This window comes from Strix uralensis, chromosome 24 (assembly GCF_047716275.1).
Source record: "Strix uralensis isolate ZFMK-TIS-50842 chromosome 24, bStrUra1, whole genome shotgun sequence".
Taxonomy (NCBI): domain Eukaryota; kingdom Metazoa; phylum Chordata; class Aves; order Strigiformes; family Strigidae; genus Strix; species Strix uralensis.
The window spans coordinates 5,735,317-5,758,164 of record NC_133995.1 but is presented as its reverse complement, the minus strand read 5'-3'; the positions used below and the strand labels follow the sequence as shown (position 1 = coordinate 5,758,164).

The following is a 22,848-nucleotide window of genomic DNA, read 5'->3' as shown; positions in this document are numbered from 1 at the left end:
TCTAAAATCTGACTTTAACAGAAGAGGTTCCTCCTTTACAACAGAGCTCCATCCAAGGGCACTGAATTACTGCAGTATTCCCCACAGCCATCTGATGATAAGGCTATGTCTAAATGGTATATTGAGTGCAGACATGAAATTGCTCTGCCAGAGCTCTTGATATCTGGACAGACTCCAGCGTTTATCCAGAAAGCTGTACGACTGCCAGGAAAGCAGAGCAGAGCCCAACTTTATACATGTCAGAACGGTCATGTCTGCTGGAACAAGCTCATCTCACCCCATGGTCTAAGTGACAGTCATACCTCCAGGGTTGTCTTCTCTTGAATTTGCCCAGACCACCATGATTCATGGAGATTGTTCAGGGAAAGTCAGGGAGATCTTGGGAATAAGGAATAAATTGGAGAAGACTGCATCTCTGGCTGCCAATTCACAGGATGGAAAAAACCACTGGCTTAGTAAACTGTTTGCTGCAAGCTATTCGCACAGCGCTGCCACAAAGGCACTCCTGCTGTCGGAGGTGCTAGTGCCAGTTCATGTCAATCATGGGGTTTTACCGCTGCCCCCGTGTTCCCCTTTCAGCTGGGAGATCATTTCTTCAATTCATTTGTGTCATTGCAGCCAGGTCCCATGTGGAATCCCAGATACCAGTGGTAGAAACGATGCGCGAGGTGAATGGACGTGAACAAACCCTTGGGGGGAAGCGTATCCCTGACATTGTAGTGACAGCACACTGACTCTTAGCCAGGGGCTGAGAATCTTCAAACACGTGCCAAATGAAGGAAACCTGCCTGGGAGCGAAGGATTTTTATTTAAAAAATTAAGATGATAAAAACAAGTGTGATTTCCCAGCTCCTGCCCACTCTTGTTTCATATCCTGGAAATGAACTAGAAAAAACTTTTATTTCCGCAAAACTCCAGGTGGTTCAGAGTTTGACCCAGTTTTAGAGGTAAGGTACTTGTCTCAAATACCAGATCTAGATCTAGATTGCTACCAGATCTTGGATTCTGGTTTAGGGTCAATTCTATTTGAATGGCCAAAGGCAAATACTTCAATAATAGTGGCCTTAATTTTTTTTGGGTAATTTAATTAGGAGCTTGATCTGGTTTTGGGGCAGGACACAAAGTGGATTACAGGAGCAGCTGGCTCTTTAATTAGGGCCATTTATCTTTTGTTAAAGTTTAACCTTTACTTGCACAGAGAGGCAGTGACAGCGAGGGACAGAGCTTCGGCAGCATGTTTTTGTGTGCAGAGCGTCAGGTCAGCCAGGTATGCGCAGGATTGCGTGACTGGGAATACTCTCACCTTGCTTGAATCTTACTGCAGCGATCCCAAAGTACCAACTGGCAACTGTGACATACGGCTATTTATAGAGACCAGGAACTAGGGGGTAAATATTTATTTAGATTCCGATGCTTAATCTGCTACTGGCTGACTGTGTGGAAAGCCTGAGCCCCCACTCTTTCTACAGCAATTTATAACCAGAGCCTTCATCTCTTCCCCTTCTCCCAGAGCTCCCATACACATTCCCCAGGATTAATTCTGCAGAAAATGGGCATGGCCTGGGTTCAGACCCTCCGGCACCTTCTGGTCCCAGACCATCCTGACAGGCATCCTGCCCTCCCCATCTCTCCTCTCTCATTTCAACTGATGGGCATTCAGAGGTAGAAACTGCAAATCCAGGCACCCAGGGAGCGCAGAGGGTAATGGCACGAAGCTGCCGTTGCTCTGCTGGGTAGACAGACTTGTTTGCAATGACGTGGGATGGGACAGAGCAGCCGCTGGGAGCTGTGGAGTCACTTGGATTCACCGCTAAGCTGGCTGAACAATGAGGGCTGTGCTGCTCTGCAGGCTGACAAGGCAGAGCCACCCCCGTGGTAAAGCCACCTCTGTCACACTGCGGAGTCCTACGGTAACCACAAACCCCGCCACTGCCCACCCTGCTCCTTTCCTCAAGCAGAACAAGAGATCCTTGTCGAGGGTGGGGACAGGGAAGCTGGAAGGATGCTCCATGTCCGTCAGCAAGGACTGATAGAGGCAACATTTCCCCTGCCCCACCGCAGTCACAAAGGGCTGCCCTGGCCCCGGTGCCTCCTACCACAACCAGTGACCAAGACACTGGGGCTCCACTGGGAGCTTCACCCCAGCCCCAAAAGCAAGGGCTGTAGTGGGTAGCATCAGCAGAAGTAGCTGCAGACCAGGATGACTGGGGGGACTGTTAGCACAGGTGGGGTGTGCCTGTGTTTATTAACGAGGTCTGTGCTCATTAACAGGGCACATGGTCCCAGCTGTCCCATCCCACGCAGAGCTGTTAAAGCATCCTGTGTCCCTATATCACCTGCTGCTTCACCCACTGCAGATGCTGCTGGAGCTCTGCAGCACCGGGAGGAATGACTGGGGGAAGCTGGTGTCCAGACTGGTCCTGCGAGGGGTGAGAAGTCAGGTAAGAAGCAAGGTTTGTCTCTGAGTAAAGGAGAGTGGTGCAGGAAAGGGAGGGCAGCTTTGTACAAGCTCATGCCCTGTCTTGGCATGTGAAAGGAGAGTAGTTGGGAGTGGCATTATCTGGGGATCCAGGCTGGTGTTTGGAAAGGTACCCCAGGACAGTGACTGTTGCAGGAGCCCCGGTTTCCCATCTTTGTGCCAGCCCACACTTAGCAATGTAAGTTCTCTGTGCTGTCAGCCGGAGCGTTAGCAGGAGGTGTTGCTGTCATCCCAGAACAGGCCAGGGGTAGCACCTCCCCATCTTGTACGTGTTGGGCTTTTCTGATAAGAACTGGCATTTGCTTTTCATTTGCTGGAGTGTTTAGTGGCAGTTGAGAATCATGTTGTACTCCTCTGTAATGGATTTTTCCTTTGCAATTTCCTATCCTCATTGTTTCTTGTTAGGGAGGTGTGGACACATCAGAGATAAGATCCTTAACTTCGGGGCAGGTCTGGCAGCTGATCAGGCAGCAGATTACTACAGCAGTCTCTTCTTCATCCCCGCAGTGCCTGCTGTAACAGGGATGGCAAAGCAGCAGATTTGTCTCCCTATTTAGCTCTTCAGGCTAGCAAAAGTGTAAGAAGGCCTGGTGTCCCTAAACTAATGGGGCAACTGAGACTAAATAGCTTGTGCAAATTTGTGCACAGGAATGTGTAATACACCCAAGAGCTACCCAGAGCACCCTGCAAAGGAGTGCAGGGTCTGGAAGAAAACCCTCAACACAGCCAGGAGAAGAGTTTGCACTGCATGTACCATTTTTATTTTCATATATATATATATTACATCATTTTAAAACAGAATATTTGTGAAAGAAATGGGGTTTTTTGGGGTGAAAGCAATCCATTGTGTTCCACACAGCCCCTTTGCCTGCTATTTAAAGGTGACCTGCCCTTGGGAAAAGGCTGGCCTGCAGGCAGAGCTTGTTCCCCGTCTCCCTGCTGCTACTGAGACAACCTGTGGTTGTCCTCTCCTCCTCCTGGGAAGAAAAGGTGTTTACCAGTCGTTCCCCTCCAGAGTCAGTGCAAAGCATGCTTTATTGCTCCATCATATACCCTGTTCCCTTCCTGCAGGGCTGGGAGAGACCGGGGGCTTCCTGGAGGGGTGGAGAAAGGAGCTGGGGAAGGAGCTGTGTGAAACACCGTGCACTTTGATACCGTGAAACGGGCAAGGAAGAACCAGAATTGCTAGTGTGGTTTCAAGTATACGTGTAAAACCCATCACACAGAGCTTCACGGAAGGCTGCCACCAGTTCTGACCAGGAAGAGACCAGTTTCTCCAGGGCAGCGCTGGCCCCCGCCAGCCTGAACCCCATAGCACCCCGTGTTTGGCAGGGATGGCTCGGGGTTTGGCTCGCAGTGAGAGGAATGGCCAGAAGGGAGAGGTGGTTCTGAGACGCAAACTAATAGCTCAGGCAGATTCCTCTATCCAGAAGGAAAGAGCTGGGAGAGAGTGGGAGTAAAAAATGCTCTCGAAGAGGCTCAGTGAATGAGACTCTTCTTTCAGACTCTCACCCCTTTTCTATGTACCCCTTGTAACCATCTGAATGAAATTCTTCTGCCCACCCTCACGCTTCTGCTTGAACCAAGAGTTCTCTGTCCGGACAACTCCCTGTGTTATGTTCCTTTAACACCTCTCCTGGGGTAGCCTCTTGCACAAAGAACTCCTCACCAAATGTACCACCTTCTTCCCGCACCCCTTGATACGTAGGGAGCTGGCAGAGAGGTACAAGGAACCCCGGTGAGCTCGTGGCCTCGAGTGAGGCTGCGATCAGCTCCCCTGACTTGCCTCCACGTGTGGTTCCTCCAGCCCTGGGGACTGCCTGGACAGCCTGCACCCCTCTTTGCTACTTGTGGGGTGCATCTCAGCCTTCACTGAGCACTGCGATGCTGAAGCCATCCTGTCTGCTGATCCTGGGGCTGGGTGGAGAAGGGAAATAGCAAAAGCTTTTCTTTGGTCCCTCTTCCTACCCACTCCAGGAGCGAGCAGACCAGGCAAGCGCTGGTACCAGTGGGTGCAGCTAAGCTGTAGGCATCAGAGGGAGCCAATCCTTCCTCGGATGCAACCCCAGCTTGGGTCTCTGGTGCTAGAAAAATGAGGTTTTCTCAGCAGCTGTCCACCAAACCCTGCAGTGATTTAGGTAGCTTTGCTTTGAGTGGGGGTGAGACTTTTCTTCCAACCCAATGATGCCATGGACAGTCCTCTCCTTGTGAACAGCCATGGCAGACCCTCCTCCTCATCTTCTGCCTTCATCTTCCAGTTGAGAGCTTCCCACCCCAGTTTCCCTTGCTCACCAGAGGAAGAAGCCAAAGCCCCAGGGGCAATCATGCCCCAGTACCACCACAGTGCCTAGGAAGGTGGCAGCAGGGAGAGCTGCTCTTCAGTGCATCAGATGGGCTTGCTTTCCTACAAGGTACAATATGTGACGGGGTTGGTGGCTAAACAAAGTTACAAATATTGTAGTAGATCAGGGCTTTATTCCTGCAGAATAAAGTGGCTGATTCAGCCCTGTAAGGAAAGTTTGGGGTTATTCTAAGAATGTAGTTTTATCTAGAGCTCTTGCTTCTATAGCAGAGACGTACTTTTTTTTTTTTTTGTAAAAATGGCTCCTGGCACTGCCAGTCTGAGAGCAAAAGCCTTCTGCATATAATTAAGGTGGCCTGTGGTACCTTGTCCAGGCCCTTGCCCAAACTCTGCCGAGTGGGGCTTCGAGGTAGATACCCGCTGCAGCTCTCTAGAGAGGACCCACAACCCTACGAAGAGCATCAGCTTCTGGGAGGGCCAAGCCTTCTCATCTTGGTCTGTTTTGATCCCAGCAAATCCAACCCTGCTGTAGCCTGCTCCTGCCCCGTAAAGCACTCGGCACTTTCCCCACCAGCAGTCCAGCACGAACCAGTGATGACTGCCTTTGCTGTGGGTTGGGTGTGCAGACCACAGCTGATGGATACTGAGGTCACCTGGACAAAGAGGCGGACCTGGAAGGGGGGTTTTCCCCCTTCCATGGGAGCTCAGCCCCTCTCTGCCCTCGGAGCCAGCACCCAGGTGGCTGTGCCTGCAGTGCTGTTGCCATCCAGTGACAGGACACAGTACTACAGACCAGTCACCCATTCACAGTCCCTGTTCAAGCTTTTTTCCACTTGGTCCCCAGTGTCAGGAAGGCTAGGAGAGGTGAGAGCAGAGGGAGACAATATGCTGATATCCTGAGACAATCCTCCCTTCAAATCCCCTGAGAAAACGGATAAAATGAAAACTTTCCTTTGCTACAGCACCTATTTTAAAGGTTCTCTTCTCTATCCTGGTAGCACAGACTTTACTAAGGCTTCATCATCTACCATAAAGCTGAAAAATGTTCTTTTTTTTTTTAAAGTTTGTTGGCTTTACAGCTGAATTTGGTTTGCAAGGTGAAACACTTTATCTGGAAGATGAGAATAAATTACAAGCAACATGGCTTTTTGTAGAAGCAAAACTTCTCTCCAATCTGTTAGAGTTCTTGGAGTGTGTTGCTGAAGTAGTGAATAAAAGTTGATGTACTGTTTTCTTGCCAAGGTCCTCTGAAAAAGTCTGCTGCAGACACAACCAAGCCAGAGAACTAGCCTAGAGGACAGTGACATGTAAATAATGTGGCTGATTAAGAGAAAAGGAAAATAACAATTAGTAGTTCATTTTCATCGTGGCAAAAAGGCTCCATCTGGTGGTGTTTTCACCCAGAAAAGAAGGTAAGGAGTGGGATGGGAAACTGCAGATACTCAGTTGGTTACGCTGGTTCACACCAGAGAAGGATCTTGAGGAAATCTTGATCTGCTCAAGATGGGTGAACAGGTGGCACGATGGTAAATGAAGTTGTGTGTGGATAAATGCAAAGAAATAACACTTGCAAGGGGACAGATGAGCTCGGGGGGGCATTCGGCTGCTCAAAGAGTCAGCACAGCCACAAAACCTGAGCGTGGACAGTCCGCTGGAGATTTGTGCTGCTCAGCACAGATAAAACAAATAAAGCAACCAAGAGATATATAGAAGAGAAATATTATAGCAAATATTTTAATGCCTTTCTATTAAGCACAGTCCAGGGCACTCCACCAGGGAAGGGGATACTGCAGAAACAGTCAGGATCAAAATGATAAGCACAGAAAGACCCTGCTATGGAAACAGGCTGAAAGTTTGGTATTCTTACGTTAAATGAGGCAGGAACATGAGGGATGCAAGTGTTATGAGATTGGGGCTGGTCTTGCTAAGCTCTGCAGCTGCAAGGAGAACGGATGTAAGGTGTCCTGTTGTGCTTGGACAGGACAGGTAGTAACAAGCTTAAACTGCAGCAAGAGATAGAAATTGGGGGGGGGGGGGGGAATAAATCTGAAGGTAAAGATTAATGCAGGAATTGGTGATATGGGAAAGCAATACTGGAGGGTTCTAAAAACAGGTCCGACAGCTGTCTGTCAGGAACGCCTTTGTTGCAGATGGGCTGCTCTGAAGGTCTCTCTGCCCCCCCCCCCTTGGGCTCTCAGTGGTCACCGCAGTGGGTGACACCAGGCAGGGCTGCAGGTGAGCCGGGCTCTGCCCCGGTTTGGCGATCCCTGGGCCAGAGATGAGTCAGAGCACTGTCAGTTGTGGCCACTCAGCCCGTTTTGCAGTAGCAATACCAGGTGAGTCCCCTGCTCCAGCCGTCGTGGAAAGGTCCCCGAGGGCAGGAGGGCTCAGCCTGCTCAGGGCTGCAACTCCCCTTGTCCCAGGCTCCAGCCCAGAAGGGCTCTGTCTGTGCTAGGAGGGGAGCACAGACATAGGACCACTGCTCATTTCCTACCCCTGAGGTCCCTCCAGCTCCCTCCCCAGCTGGCTGACCTGCTCGAGGACTCAAGGAGGTGGGTGATGCTAGACTAGGATGAGTTTGGCTCAGACAGGGCCAGTCACAGTTTCAAGCCTTACAGAGTCACCTGGAGTAAAAAGAATAGAGCTAAACCATGAGGTCCACACTGGGACACTCTCCCTATTTTACAAAATTCAGAAAGATTTGGGATGGGAGAGTGGAGCCTGCTTCCCTCCCTCCCCCAAAAGTCACACTCAAGCACTAGTCATGAACAGGACAAGGTGAAGTCACTTCCCAAAGACATTGTGCCCGGAAGAGGCTGGGCTCTGCTGTCTGGGCAGCTGTAAAAGACTGCATTCCTGGGCTTAACCAGGGCATGCCTGCACCATCCTGCCCAGCTGAGCCCAGAAGGCAACGAGCTGATGCAGGGCTGGGATGCAACTCCAGTGCCTCCCACTGCGAGCAAGGGAGACCAGCTGGTCTCACTTAGGCTGCTCATCTGCCAGCATCTGAGTCTACTGAATGGCAGTCCCCAGCAGAACTGGGGGGTGGGCAGGCAGGCAGGCAGGATGCCTACACCAACCATTAGTCACCCCACAGCTTTTTAGTGTTTGGAAACCTGCTGGTGCTTCCTAGGCCTGCCGGCACGCAGCCTTTTTGCTCACGGAGGGCTGTGAGGCTGCACCCCAGCACCTGCATCAGCCGTGGGAGAGCTGCAGGTCCCCATGTTCAGGCTGCAGCAGGGAACACCTGCCTGCCAGTGCTGCCAGATGTTACCCTCGCTTGTCAGAGAACAGGTAGTCAGAGTGTTTCTTTAAAAAGGGGTAGGGATGCTTGTTAAAAGGAAAGAGAAGGCTCCAGTACTTGGGCTCAGGAACAGAGGGAAGGTGAAAGCAAGTCCCACATGGGCTAATGCTGGCTTGCCCCTCCAGTGACTTACAGACAACAATTGCAGCAACCAAAGCTGCAATCCCTCTTCAAATGTAGGCATGGTCTGGGCTAAAGCCATCAGCAAATGGGGAGCCCTGCACCTGCCCCCGGGAGTGGACAAGACCCAAGCACTCGCACACTCACACACACACACACACACTGGCATTATCACAAAACATTTGTGACTCCAGAGGAGCCTGTTCTGCCTCGCTGCTGCCTGCTAGGAGTGTTGCAGTGATGCTCTGTCCTCAGCAGCTAAGCAAGGCATAAAACAAACAACAGAGTTGAACCTTCCCCCCCCCGCAGTGCTTCTCTCCATAGCTCCTGGTGGTGTCTGCGCAGATGGCAGAGACCCTAGGCCCTGTGGTGGGAGGGTCACAGGTCCAAGCTGAATCCCCCCTCTCTTGGGAGGCGTCAATGCAGAGCAGAGATTTGAGAGAGAGCTTGGCCAGACCCCCCCAGCCTCTGCCCCCACATCAGTTAGGGCCTGAAGAAGCGTCGTACCACTAAATGCCCCACCATGACCAGGGCCACCACCACCAGCATGTACTTCATGTAAACATTGTCCAGCTCGAGTGCAGCCACCTAACGAGAAACAGAGAATAACCAGAGCACGTTAGATCTGCCTGGGCCAGGTTGCTGCTCTGCCTGCACCCGGGTCACCCCCCCCCCAGCCTCGGTAATGCCGCAGTCCCCAGGCTGCACCTTTCGCTGGCTGGAGCAAGGCTGCCTCCCCTCGCCCCCCAAACCCCCCCACGCTCCCGCTGGCTCACCCATCCTCCCTGCTGGGCGATCCACTGGGCGATGCGGTTCCGGAGCATGAATTCTGCCACGTAACGGGCGATCCGGCGGAGGAAACCCGGTATGCCGTGCTGGTAGACGTGGATGGCCATGCGGTAGCCAAAACCCAGCAGTGCAATCACCCGGCCCCAGTTAATGCCGCTCTCGAACAAGCTGAAATGAAGCCGATGATGGTCTGATTAAAGCACTGCCCTGGCTGGCCCAGACCTCCCTAGTCTCTGCATCCCAGGCACCGGGCTCTCGAGCAGTGCCGGTCGCGGAGCAGGGCTGGGGATGCTGCGCTAGTCCTCGAGCTGCATCCCAGCTGCACAGACAACGTGGTCCTTTGGTGGCCAAGCGATGTGCAGCCACCCCCAAGCAGGGTGTGCTTTCAGAGCAGAACAAACAGATTCTTGGTCACAACCGCTGTTTGCCTCAGCCAGGTGGGTTAGGGATGTCCTAGGGAAAAGGAAATTTCCAAATCCTGTCGGCACAGCTACAGGCTTGGAATTGCTGGAGGGGAAGCTTTGTGATGGAGGTTGTTGACCTTCCTGCCCATCCCGCCTTTCCTTCAGGTCTCCACCTGAACGCAGGGCACATCAGCTGCCTGGAGGTCCTGGGTTTTCATTATTAAACCAGGTAAACTGGAACTGGTTTAAGCTGTCAGGCTGAGGCTGCAGCAAGCTCAGTAGCTGCTACACGTGAAGCCAGGAGCAGGAACTACCACCCCCCTGTCCCAGAGCATCCCTTGCTTGTGTGGTCATACCTGGAGGTAAGGAAGTTTAATTCTATCTAAGGACAAAGCATGTTAGAACAGGATTTTCCCTTTTCCTGCACTGAAAAACCCCTCCAAGACCAAAACCTGATCTTTCCTTAGACTGATGCTCCCAAGGGCTGGGGGAGGTCTCTAAAATGTGCTACTTGATGCCTGCTGCTCCTGATCCAGGTTTTGGTTGCTGTGGGTACAAACTGCATCGCTGCACTGATTTATCTAGACCAGGTTTTGAAGGTGTTTTTCCTGGTTTCCAGCAAGGCAAGCAAGAAGGAGAGGAAAAAAAAAAAAAAAAAAAAAAAGAGTAGATTCAGGCCCTGTGTTTTAATCTGGCGCCCTGTCCTGGTGGTCCCTGTCTGCACAGCTGAAGGGAACAGTCTCCTCTGCAGAGCCTTGGCGTGGAGCTGCCACCGTGCAGGTGGCAGAGGGAGAGGGAAGTTAGAGCCCGGGAAGAAACAACAGAGAAACAGGTAGCACAAAGAGAGGGACAGAGGTTAATTTACCTGTTTGCGGTGCGTTAACCGCCTCAGGCTGGCAAAGTGGTGAAAACAGCGCCGCGTGGCTTCCCAAGGACAAGGGGAGCAGGAAAAGGACAGAAGAAAGGCAGTTAGACAACAAACACCGAGCGGAGGGGACACAGGGATGGGGCTGTGCCGGGGCCAGGTGTGCTCGGAGGAGCGACGGGAGCCTGGGACCCCAGAGGAGACCCCAGCTTCTCTCCTGCCTCTGCCAAGGGTCTTCTGCGTGACCCTGGCAAACCGTTTAACATGCAGAGTGTCTTAGTTTCTCTACAGAGGGGGGTGAGGACTGAACACCTTGACAGCCACCTCGATCCAAGCCTGTACCTCAGGCAATCAGGGCAATAAGTTGTCTGGGCGTTTGCCTTCGCTCTTCACCCTGTTGCTGTGCTGTGAGCAGGTGAGCTGGGCGTGCATCGACTGCACGAGCTGGCTGCTGGCTCTGCGAGCCTGTGGAGCATCCCCCATGCTGAGTTAGTCAGACCCTGTTCCCCGTGGACCACGCCAAGGGCAGCGAGTACCTGCCCATCCCCACAGCCTGCAGCTGCATTTGCTTTGTGCCTCTGAAATCCTGACCTCCTCAGGGCTTCCCAGCTATCAAGCAAGCAGCACTGGGACCAGCAGCACATCTGCTTTGGTTGTACCCTGAAGGGGAGCTGGGACAGACACTTGGCTACTGATGCACAGGCCACGCTTCTCAGGCATGTCCCCCAAACCTTCTGACCCCAGTCAGCTTGTGCAAGGACTGTGAGAGGTTTAGTCAGGTGAAGACTGTCCAAGCAGTGCACAGGAGGAAGAGCAGACAGGCAGAAAACACAGGAACCGTCACAGTGAGCTTGTTGGGAGCTCAACCCAGGGACGGTGGGTGAAGGTTGAACAGACAGAGCCTGTGTGCTGGGGCAGAGCCGGGGAGGCAGCTGCTCCAGGGTGGGGGCAAGGATTTAACTGACTGCACTGCACCCTGCCTGACCTTTCCTTCCCTGGTCTTCTCCGGGAGAAGGCGTCCAGCCCACGCCGAGGAGCCGGTGGCCTTACCTGGAGGCTATTCTGGTGAAGTACTCATAGGCGTTCTCCTTGGTGGGCTGCAAGGATTTCAGCATGTAGCGAAACTCCGCGTCGTACCGCTCGTTAATGTCGTCACCGATGATGGCCAGGCGCCTTCCCACCAGGCTCCCGGTGCTGCCCAGAGACAGGACAGCGTTACAGACAGGTCAGCAAGACTGGCAAGCTGGACCGAGGGGTGGGTCTGCAATGAGGCCAAGGGATGGGGTTGAGGGACGTGCATGTGGTTGGTATCAGTTTTACCTGCCCAGCTCCTGCTGGATCTCTGCGATCTCTGGGTCCATGGGCATTTCCTCCCCTCTCTCCTCTCTCTCCTGTTGGTAGCGGTAGAAGGCATAGCTCCGAAACACCTCCTCTGTCTCCTCTGCCACCTGGTCTTCTGAGAGAGACAAGAGGAAGAAGAGTCAAGGGAGAAGCTCGTCTCCCCCTTTTCCCAAGTTTGAAAGAGACCATTCCCTCATTTTCAGCCTAAATTTGTGCTGTTCATATTAACACTGGCCTTTTGCAGTAAAACAAAAAGAATCCAACACAAATTAGTTCTCAGAAAACTAATTTTGAAGCCAGCCTTTGTTCTTAGGGGCACAGGCCCACCTTTTGAATCCATTTTTGGCAAGAGACAGCTACAGGACTGTCACAACACAAACCAGACGTCTCAGCGCTTGCCCTTGGCAGCTCGCTCTTGCCTCTCGATAAGGGCATTGCTCAGCACAAACAGGTTCAGGAATCTCAGATCCAAACCCAAACTGGAGGCAAAGCTCAGTCTAGTGCTGCCCATCAACCCTCAGCAAACAATCTTGTTTTCTAGTGTCCCCAACGATCGTGCCCTTGCATGGCATCAGCGATGACGTGGTGAGCAAAAGTTAAATGGGTCATTTTAGATAATTCCTTGCCGATTCAATCACACATCACTGGTCTCACGTACACCCACAGCCCGGCAGCGGCACTGCCAGGGCAGGGTTTGCAACTTCTGCGTGGGCTGCTGGCAGGCACAGAAAGGAGAGGAGCTTTAGGATAACTCATAAACTGTAGCCCAGAGAGGTGACTCCCCATCTGGTGCTTGAAAGCAGATAAACAGCCAGGTGATCAGTTTGAATGCCTGCTCCTGCTCCAGGACACCCAAATCCCCTGCTTTGCTAAAAATTATCCATGGAAACAATAAGCCCCTTGCATGGTGAGTGGGAGGCTGCAGCCGGGCAAGGGATGAGCCAGGGCTGTTGTGGGGGTGACCTGAGGCTGGTTTTGGGTGCCACAGCTTCCTTCCCCTGCTCTTGTAAACAAGCAGGGCTTGGCACGCCAGGTATTCAGGGTTCAGCGCGGGAACGTGCCCGTGCAGTAACGTCACCTGGCCCCGACAGCGCGCGAAAACCAACCCAGCTCTGTGCAAGCAGGAAGCGAGTCAGAAACCACTGAGGCCAACAAGCGTCTGTCTGCAAGTGGCTCAGCTCCAGACCCGCACGCGTGGCCCCATGCCCACACTGCGGGGACGAGCAAGGGTCTGGCTGTGGCCAGGACCTGCCCCCTGCGGAGCAGGGAGCCCCCGGCAAGGTGTTTCAGTCCTGTAGGTACTATGGTGACCGATACCTTATCACACGTGTTACATTGCTCTGGGGGAAAGTACCCGGCCTGTCACGGGATGTCTTTGATTAGAGCTCGGTTTCAGCTGGCTGGAGAAGCAATCTGGTCTAGAGCACCGGGTCCCAGCTAAGTCACCCCGTGGGGCTCGGGGGGAGCTGGCCTAAGGTCCCAGTAACACAGTTGTGCCCAGTTTCTTTTCTAAGATGTAAAATTTGTAGGGGACAGAAATGGTATGGACAGATCAGAGCCCTGCTCCTTTGACAGGGTATTGCCACTCAGAGTGGAGATTCACAGGCATTAAACCGAGGGGCAAAGCCCAGCTTTGAGCCCAGTAAATGAGCTACTTGGGGAACACCAGAAGTTCAGGACCCTGCAGACCGGTGGCTTGGGGTGATCATCCTGCACAAGGCATGCTGGTGGCACGCAGCAGGTCAGCACATGCTGACTAGCAGCAGTGCAGCTCACTGCAGCCAACCCAGCTAAAACCCTTTCCAGGCACCCTGTGATTCTGTGATTTCCACCCTCCAGACTGGCCACGCGGTTCTCTGGCCACTGGAAATTGCATTTCCGATGCAGAGACGCTCCTGCCCGAGCAATGTCCCAGAGTTGGGATGTGCGGATCTGGACACAGCTGTCCTGGCAACGCTGCTCCATAAAACCTTGTATCCAAGTCTCCAAAACATGCCGTGCCACTTGTCGCAGAGTTTTTCCAGCTGGTCACGTCTACATGGTCCACACGGGGCTCTGGGGAGATGGGCCCAGCCCCGGATGGGGTGTGGGGAAGGGAGAGGACCCGTCCTGCAGAGACTCAGGTTACACCGAGTTCGGGTTGGGTAAATAAAGGTGAAGGGAAATGACAAGCCCTTGTCACTGTGTTTTCAGGGGACTGTTTTTTGTTTTGCAGGAACGGGTTTATTTGGTGGTAAATAAATCCCACCTTTGAAGGAGCCAGTGAGCGTTGCACTGCGAGACAGAAAACGAAACCGACTGACTCACAGTTTCAGTGAGAGGCAGGGTAAACACACTGCGAGAACAAAAGAGGAAATAAGTGGATCAAAAAAAAATCCCTGGTTTTAATCACCCCAAGCGCTACTTTTAGTAACACAAGGAGAAGCGAACACACATCTTCGTCCCCCAAGTGCTAATCCACAGCACCCACTGGGACCATCTCTGGGTCTCTTCCACTCAGAAGAAGATGATCTGGATCAAGATTTGCCCTGTGAACTCCCAGTACCAGCAGCAGAGAGGAGGAGAGTGGTTTAGAGCTCCTCTGGGATCTTTGGGCTCCATGTGGGATCCTCAGGGCCATGTTAGGGGGTTCATGAGCTGCTGTGAGCCCCCACACTGCAAGGGAGAACCTGCTCCGCTTCTGCTTCACGGAGCAGCGACCCCACCGCCCTCGGTCCCCAGCGCACTCGCAGCATCTAGACCAGACCTACCCCAACAGCCTCTTGCCTGGATTCACACTGTAGACAACACTGAGCGGACTCCAGCCAGTCTCAAACATGCAACGTCTGCATTTCTGTGCAAGATCCTTTATTTCTCCCTGTTCCCATCTCCTGGAGAGCAGCTGCGCTACAGTGAAAACTGGCAGGTCTCATCAAAGTTATCCATCAGACCTCGTTACAACTAAATAGCCCTGCTACAGACTGCAGTCATGACAGATGCAACCTGGCAGCATCCCCTTCGAGCTCGGGAGACAGGCAGTAACTACACCGAGAGGTGCATCTGTTTGCACAGAGGGAGATATCCAGCCTGGAAACAGCTTTGGGGAACCACAAACGGTCTCTGGAGGTTTCTGCCTCGAGGGGAAGCTCAACTCCACCTCATGGTAGCTGCAATTCAAGTGTGGGATGAGCAGTTATGGATTTGGGTTAGCTTCCACCGGGTAAGGCAGCCCCTTGTGAGACTTATTGCCTGTCAATAGCAATGGCACCCAGGATCAAAGGCTGATCACCCTGACATTGCATCATGGTGGCACAATCCTGCACAGCTTGAACCCAAGAGCAGAGCTTCTAGACAGGGAAATGGAAAACTGTTGTCCTCAGAGGCATCTACACAGCACAAAGCCCTTCCCCTTATTCTGCTCTTTAGAACAAGTATCTTCCCACCCAAAAGAGGAGCAATATTCTCAAACAGCCTCCCTGCAGAGCTAATGGGCAAAGACCCTTGGTTTTAAGACAGAAATTCATCTGTCAGTAAGGGAGATTCTCTGGTCCAGATTCTGGATCAGAGTCAAGAAACCTGCTTTAATTCTTATGTTCAATTGTGTCCCACCAACACTCCCAGAGTTACAGGCTGGCAGCCGGGGCTGGGGGCTGCAGCAAGGTTTTGCTCTGGTACTTTGCTGCCCGAGCTGATATTTGTCCCATATTTGCTCATCTACTGAACTGCCAAGCGAGGCTGGGCCCAGGGCTCAGTGGGATGCCCGTGATGGGTGGGCGTCTCAGCTCTGGCAGTATATCTCCCTCTGCCCCGTCAGGTTCTTCATAAAAGAATTTTTGGGGCATCCTTTGCAGGCCAGAACAAAGGAGTCACGAGGCAATTCCATAGCAGTTATTTCCCAGCACAGCCATCAGAAGGATGACCGTTTGTTTTTCTTTTAAAAACGGAAACCACATATTGATGGGAGATGCAGTTCAACGGGAAGTCCAATACTCTGTGTCTGTGCTGGAGATAGGAACCGCATGGGCACCAGACAAAAGTCTGTCTAAATGGTCTTGGTGCTCTACAGGATGTATGAGAACCCAGGCTTAAACAGGCAGCTCACATTTTTCCTACTCATTTTGCAGGTGGTCTTGGCGATGAAGACACAGAGACACTTAAAAACACATGACTAACATCCCTAAGCAGCTATTTATCAGTTCGTGACTTGCTTCACATGCAACGTTAAGTCCAGAGCGAAGACAAACAACCAGGGACTAAATCTCACACCCCTTTATGTACGTTACGTGAGTATTAAACACACACAGACGGATGAGAAAGCCTGGGTAATCTGAGGAAGAGAACAGTTGCCAATCTGACACTGCACACTGAGTCAGGGTGCCTGGGCTTTCCAGGCACCACCCTGACACCTTGGACATCCTTGCAGACATTTGCATCACATCTCTTGCCATTTTCCTAGTACTAAGTAGTAATAGCAATATATCACCTTTCTCAACAAAGGGCTTTGGGGTTCCAGCTGACGTGGTCCACACAGGAGCTAAGTGTGACCACGTAAACAACGTTTTCACCCCGTGGACTACCCCCTCCGCAGTGTAAGGGGCTGAGTTGCACTTGGCACGGTTACCGGTTACCTGCAGGGGCGAGGACAGCCACGTCCATGGCTTGTCCCACAGATCTAAGCCTCGATGGAATTATCCAAAGCATTCCTGTAGCTGTGTGTGTACCCCGGCAGCACGTCTGAACAGGGAGGCACTGCCACCCCCATGTTACAGACGAGAGCTGAAGGAGGGCAAGGTTACTTTTCTGAAGTATGAGCCCTGTTTCCTGAGCTCAGCTCAGCACTGTTGGTGCTGGGCCTCCCACCCCTGCTTCTGCAATGTTTGCTCCCCTTTGCACGACTATTCATGAGCTGAGTTGCTCCTCCTCTTCATCACATACTGCCAGGAGTATGAAGCTCCTGCCTTTGTCTACAATGTCCTGAAAACACCAGAAGTGCAAACTGCCACCCAACCTAGACAGAAACAGCAGCATCTTGTCCATGCCCTAGGCAACAGCTGGTGGAACAAGGGCTCAGAATGATGCTCAAGCAAATCCTTGAGCAGCAGATAAATCTCTTCACTCCCTACCACCTCCAAAGATAAACAAACAGAGCAAGCGAGTCCTAAATGAAAGCCAGGCTTAATACCTGTTGGCAAAAGCCTTCTTCCACCCCGTAACCCCATAGCACATGTTGGAGGAAGCTGCACACTTCTGCTTCCACTGGAATCCATGAGGCTTCTGCCTAAGAGGCGTGCAGAGATCCTGCCTCCAAATTCCAGACGGACGCCCCTGACTTTTGGGAAGTGGAGGGATGCCAGTGCTGCCAGTAAGTGTTTGCAAGCTTACAGGAAGCGTGACTTTCAAACAGTGTGGTTAGAGCTCAGGACCTGATCCTCTCGCTGGTTTTCACATCAGCATCTCATTGGCCTCAACAGGAAATCAGCATACGTAAACAAGCGCTCTTATTTATTTATTTTCGTACCTTGTAGGCTTTAGTAAGGGAAGGACAGAGTATTTTTTCTTCTAGTGTATTCATGTGGGATCTAGCACAAATGGTACTCTGAGATGGAGAGGAGTCCAGGCAATACCAGAGTATAAATAACATTATCAGGCCAATAAAACAGCTCGGAGCTGGATCTGAGCTCAAATACATGAACAGTTAGGTACAGCTTCTAATCTCCATTATTGACAGAGCTGCAATGACTCAGCCGTATTTACAAGTCCACCTGCAAAACAGGTTAAGAAGTCACCTGTGTTTAACAGCTTTCTGTGCAGCGGCATTTTATCATTTTGGGATGGAACGGGAGCAGAGGTTTTTCCCAGCTTCCTTTCGGCCCCCTTCCCAGTTTCACCCATTAGTCTGAAACACAATTACACAGTCTGCTGGGCTCGGCACACACCAGAAAGGGACTGAACTGCTTCTGAATGTTGGTGAGCTGTAACTTTTTGTCACTGCTATGCCAAGGCACACCGGAGACCTGATTTCAGCCAGCAGCTGATGCAGCAAGACTGAAACCAACTGCCTGAGACCAGGCGCTGCTCAGCAAGGCGTGCTTTTCTCTGTGTTTTCAACATCAAGCACCTTTCTCTCTCTCATGCTCAGGGAAGGGAAAGTAAATGACAGCAGGCACCAGCCGTACATCTCGCAGCCAGCCGGGGTGACCTGCCCCATGCCCCAAGCCCTGTGACCTCTGGCACCCCGCTGTGCCTGCCTCAGCCTGCCCGCACAGAGCTGCCAGCGTACCCCAGCCCAACGGCTCCCTGCACTATTTTCTCCGTGCTTTTCAAGCCCTCCTTGCTGCCCACCTCACTAATCCAACGCCAAGCATCTCCCGAAAGCATCGAGCGTGCGCTCTCCCGGTTGAATTCAGCATAGCTTTACAGAACTGATTTGTTATCCCAGTCTTGCAATGGGCCCTGGAGGTATGAAAAACCCATCTTTTCAAAGAAACACAGCAGGAGGGGGAAAAAAAGAAAGAATGGGTTGAAAATGCTTCCTCCCCTGAATATCACAGCAACCTTTTTACCTGAGTTGAGCTCTTGTGACAGCCTGCGCCCGTTGCTTCCTTGGCGTCCGTGGGCCCTTGGTGGGTCACCGTTGTTCCCTGAGGCCATTGCCGAGAGATGCTTGGGAGTATCAGCTTCACCTGGAACGACAAGAGACAGTAAGTGAATGGGTTATGAGCAGCGAGCAGGGACACCGGGGCCTCACGGGCCCTCGCTCCCTCACACACCTCCCAGACCAGCCTCAGGAAGCCCCTTTGGCTGAGCCAAGTGCTCAGAACAGCAATGCTGCCTGCTTTTATCTCTGCCAGAGACCTGGCTCCTCCCTTCCCGGCACACTCGTTCCCTGATTCCTGGCCACACCAAGTCCCCTGGCTAGATTTCTCGCTTCCTAACACTTCTCAGTAACATGTTTGCAGACAGTCATATGCCAGAAGAGGAAAGTCACCCAGCTCCCTACCCCACTTCACCACCTCCCCAGCCTCGCTGGAAACCTTCTGGCTATCCTCTGACCCACTCAGCCGGTGCCGGGGGCTGCACCGGCGCTTACCCAGCCCAGACAACAGCAGCACCTGCAAGGGCTTCACGCCAGGATGGAAGCAAAAAAATCACAGCACAAAGGGCTCTAGAACCCCCTGGCTGCACCCCGAGAACGTGTCTGGGAGCTGAGCCATGGGGCTCCGCTGCTGCCCTGACCTGCAGCCACGATGGTTCAGAGCACGGCAAGAGCAAAGCGACCCGTGACCACGCCGAGTTCCCGCATGGACCCGCAGCCGATTTCCCCTGGCAAGCACCTCTGACTTGTTTTCCACAACTTCTACAAGAGATGAGCTCTGTTTTCCTGTATCCAGAGACTCTAATTTCCCCTGTTCTTTATGTCTTCTAATCTCCTCAGAATAAGAAAATTAAATTAAATGAGAACCAATGGCACAGCTCATACAGCGCCTGAACTTCACAGGTATCCTAAACCCAGACCTGTGGTTTAGGGCTCCTCAGTCCTCAGCGTCTTCACCCCTCTGCTCGTTGCACTGACCTCAGCCCCTGGTTTTTGCAGAGAAGGAAGCGAGGCCACACAGTTACTATCAGGGTTACAGAGAGATCACTGCAGCTCCCAGCCTGCTCTTTGGCATGCCAGTACATGTTCCCAGCCCAGACTTCTATAGAGCTAACTGGGGGGGTTTCTGATTTGCACCAGGTCTAAGTTCATGAAGACACATCAACACCCAGAAGTTTAAATTGTATCCTAGGCAAACATTTTTAAAAGTGTTGGTTATGGATAAATAACCACCTATGTCAAGATTAGAAGTGCAATGCGTGGTTTAAGCTTACAACCTCACACTGAAGATTATTCAGAGGGAAAAATAAATTGAGACCGTAAGCAGTAATGTGAAGCACAGCCTGCAGTCAAGGTGGGGATGGGGGCCTGGAGATGCAAAGCTTACCAGCCTGGCTTAGAAAGCCATCGTGTATTTGCATAGCTGCGTTCAGGGAGCCTCAGCCACAGTGACACAGATGGAGACGCTATTTTTTCCTACGTGCCTCCGAGTACAGGATTTCCCCTTTCCTCCCCAACCTCAAACATCCCCATCCAAGGAAAAGCTGAAAACATGATGAGGATCAGCAGTTGGGAGCGAGGGTAAAGCTGGGGGGAGAGCTGGCTCAGATCAGCAGAGACCCGGGCTCCAGAGCTGCCCCTCTCCTTGCTCTTGTCTGCTCTGGGACACGCTGGAGACAGCTCAGGGAGCGCTTGGAGCGGATGCACATGCCCCGGTCCCCTCCTCCACAGAGGAAACCCTCCCGTGCTTCCTCCACTGCCATCCCCAGCCCCTCCTCGGGCGCTTGCAAGGCTACATCTGCAGCCCACCTTGCACAGGAAGGCCTCAGTGCCTTCAAGGGGAAGCACGACCGGACTCAGAGCAGCTCTCTGGAGCTCATGGGTGAGCGAAACAGTACGAATTTCTGTACTCCACGCTGCTACAACCCGAGGCTGCACTGAGCGCTGGGGAGGATGTGGACGCACCCAGCCAAAGAGTTCAGCTGCCTCTGGAGCTTTTACAGTTTGGTCTATAGGTGCAACCAGTTGTATTTCACATCAACCCACTGCCTGTGGCCCAGACCTCAGCTATGAATAACAGGGAATTTCTGATGCAGATGTGACTGCTCAGTGTGAAGGATGGCTGGTGAGCACAGGAGTCCAGTGCTTGAGAAGCAGCTGACTCATGTGATCTTCACATTTGCTGTCTGGCAAACCCTTAGGAAGCAGCAAGCTGCGACTGTGACCATCATTTAAGAGGAACTTTCATTTTCAGTTTCCTTCTCAATATAGTTTCTTGTAGGGCTTTCTTCTCTTGCAACACCAAACAGCACAGCCCTTCTGCACACACTCACATCTGGGACCGGCAGGTACATCCCCTCAGCACGCTGCTGGTCCCCAACCTGCTCCCTGGGGAGCACACCCAGAACTCCCACTCCTGCGAACCAAGTGAGCGTCCAAGGTAGCTCACTGCCAATCCCTGCTGGGGGTCAAAGCGCCTCGGACCATCCTCACCAGTGCCAAGAGTGCTGCTGCCCACTTTCTTCCTGCTTCCCAGCCCAATGCCCCTTTGATTTGCCCCGTTCCCCCTTCGTTATGAGAATACCGTGCTGGAAAAGAACAGGAAGGGTCACGAAGGAGGATATGGCACCCACACACTTAAAGACAGCCCAAGGCTCTCCAGGACTTGAGACAGGGCTCAAGAGAGGGTTTGGGGGAAGCTGCAGGTTACTGGAAGCAGTGTCTAATTCTCAGCAGCTGCTAAAAGATTCAGCTAGACCCTGACTTTTTGCTCTTGTAGGAGGCTGAAAAGGGTTAAAAGCGACAGACAGCACCTAGGATGTGGATTTAGCAACACCTCCAAGATGGCACAGGAACCTTATCTTTATTAACGAGCACATACCAAGCGAAGAATCAGCCTTCCTGGAACCTGCCAGCCTTCCCTAATAAAAGACCTTTGCCTCAGCTGTTTCTCAGTTCACACTCATCTCTGCTCCTTAAACGTCTCTGATACAGTTCCTGTGTGCCCTGATCACCACTCCTCCTGACTTTTCTCTAAAGGAAGGTGCCCGGGTGCAGGGAAGATGGTGGGACTGGCCCGGAGCGGGAGGCAGAATTGCAAGCTGCGGGTGGGGAGAGGATCTGTAGGAGCAGCCGTAATCCCTGTGAACAAGCCTGGCTACGGGACTCTGAAGTCACCTCCTGACATATTATGAAGATCCTGCTCCAGGAAATGTGTGGAGCATCCTCTGGGACGAGCATTTCACAGGTCTGGCCCTAGGCCCGTGCATGGGAGCGATTCCATCTCTAGCAAACCCTCTTCAGGACAGAGATCCCACAGAATTCCCGTGCCCTACCCGGGCAGCGCAGAGTCAGCCCCACTCCTCCCAGCAAACACGTGAGGTTGCCCAGTTTGGCGTTTACCCACCCAGCACAGCACCAGGGTCCAGCTGGCCCACGAGCCCCAGCAGACGCAGACATGGCAGCCAGGGTCCCCCTACAAGCCCACATCCCGGAGGTCCCCGCCGCTGCTGGGCGGGAAGGCGGCAAAGCCACACGTGCCGTGCCCGTGTCTGAGGTCACAGCCCAGAGCGTGGTGAGACCAATGTCACCCTCAGCGTGGCACAACTCTTCCCACCGACCGCTCGCACAAGCCTGTCTACCCCAAACCCCTACCCTGAGCGCTGGCGTGGGGGTGCTGGGAGGGGCTGTCACCACCGTGGCCTCGCAAGGGGTCAAAGAAACCCCAAACACCCGGAGGAAATATTATTAATAATAAATATTATTCCCTCTTGGGGGCAACGATCAGCTCAAAGCGAGACCTTTCAGCCCTGGCCCAGCTATTGCACCCAGCGGAGTGCTGCTTGCCGAGGTACCCCCCTACCCTTGTTCACCGGGCGGTGCAGGATGAGGCCCCGCGGCTCTGCCCACCCCTCCCGCCTTGCCGGGCCCCCCCATGAACCCCCCGGCACCCCGGGGCTCCCGGTGCATCCCGGCTCCTGGCAGCTCCGGCACCGCCCGGCCGGGCCCGGTGAATAAAGATAAACCCATCGCGGGGTGGGGGGGAAAAGGGGGGAAGGAAGGGGGTTCCCCCCACTACTCACCGCGTCCCGGCGGGGTGTCCCGGGGAGCTAACGCATCCCGGCGGGGAGCTGCTCCATCCCCGCCGCCTCCCTTCCTGCCTCCTCCCCGGAGCGCGGCGCGGGGGAAGGAAGCGAGCAGGGCCGGGGAGGAGGAGGGAAAAGAAGAAGAGAGAAGAGGAAAAAAAAAAAAAAAAAAAAGAGAGAAACCCAACCCCAGACCATAGATGCAGACGCGGAGCCGGGCAGGGCTCAGCTCCCTCTAGAGGCACCTTCCCCGGCCGGAGCGTGGGAAAGCGGCTGCGGGGCCGGGGGTGGCGATGGTGGGGGGGGGCAGTGGGGCTCCTCGGGGGGCTCAGGGTGTTGGGGTGAGGCTGGGGGCATCGCCTGGCTGCGGTTTCGCTGGGAGCGGGGTTGGGGGTGGCTCTGCCGAGCCCAGCGGTGCAGAGGACAGCACATCCCAGCGCCCGGCTCGCTGCGGTTCCTCGGGAGTTTTCGGCTTCTCCGTGGGTTCTCCAGTGATTTTTCTGACCTTTTTCTTAAAGCTGCGGCTTCCTAGCACGGTCCGTTTGCCCTCTGTCAGGTTCCCCGGCAGGTCGGGCCAGGAGCCCT

The 22,848-nt window shown here is 53.2% G+C and overlaps 1 protein-coding gene and 3 long non-coding RNA genes across 5 annotated transcripts; 3 read left to right on the top strand and 1 right to left on the bottom strand.

The window, feature by feature from the left end:
- The first annotated feature begins 737 nt into the window (after nucleotides 1-737).
- LOC141954162 (uncharacterized) lies at nucleotides 738-6,144 on the top strand. The gene is made up of 3 exons (XR_012632116.1): nucleotides 738-1,388; nucleotides 2,272-2,441; nucleotides 6,024-6,144. It is a non-coding gene; the product is annotated as an uncharacterized LOC141954162 (long non-coding RNA).
- BAK1 (BCL2 antagonist/killer 1) lies at nucleotides 3,213-22,388 on the bottom strand. 2 transcript variants are annotated; one of them, XM_074893412.1, is made up of 6 exons: nucleotides 22,261-22,388; nucleotides 18,147-18,266; nucleotides 11,584-11,719; nucleotides 11,314-11,457; nucleotides 8,982-9,162; nucleotides 3,213-8,793 (listed from the first exon to the last, which is right to left on the bottom strand). In XM_074893412.1, exons 2-6 carry the CDS (start codon nucleotides 18,232-18,234, stop codon nucleotides 8,689-8,691), a joined length of 654 nt encoding a protein of 217 aa, XP_074749513.1. In that variant the 5' UTR covers nucleotides 18,235-18,266; nucleotides 22,261-22,388; the 3' UTR covers nucleotides 3,213-8,688. The 2 variants fall into 2 exon arrangements, with proteins under 2 accessions (XP_074749513.1, XP_074749512.1); XM_074893411.1 differs by lacking the exon at nucleotides 22,261-22,388 and adding an exon at nucleotides 19,566-19,772.
- On the top strand, nucleotides 9,169-11,343 carry LOC141954163 (uncharacterized). Its single transcript, XR_012632117.1, has 3 exons — nucleotides 9,169-9,431; nucleotides 9,564-9,760; nucleotides 11,279-11,343. It is a non-coding gene; the product is annotated as an uncharacterized LOC141954163 (long non-coding RNA).
- On the top strand, nucleotides 11,403-18,139 carry LOC141954161 (uncharacterized). Its single transcript, XR_012632115.1, has 3 exons — nucleotides 11,403-11,488; nucleotides 13,820-14,803; nucleotides 15,708-18,139. It is a non-coding gene; the product is annotated as an uncharacterized LOC141954161 (long non-coding RNA).
- Nucleotides 22,389-22,848: the final 460 nt, after the last annotated feature.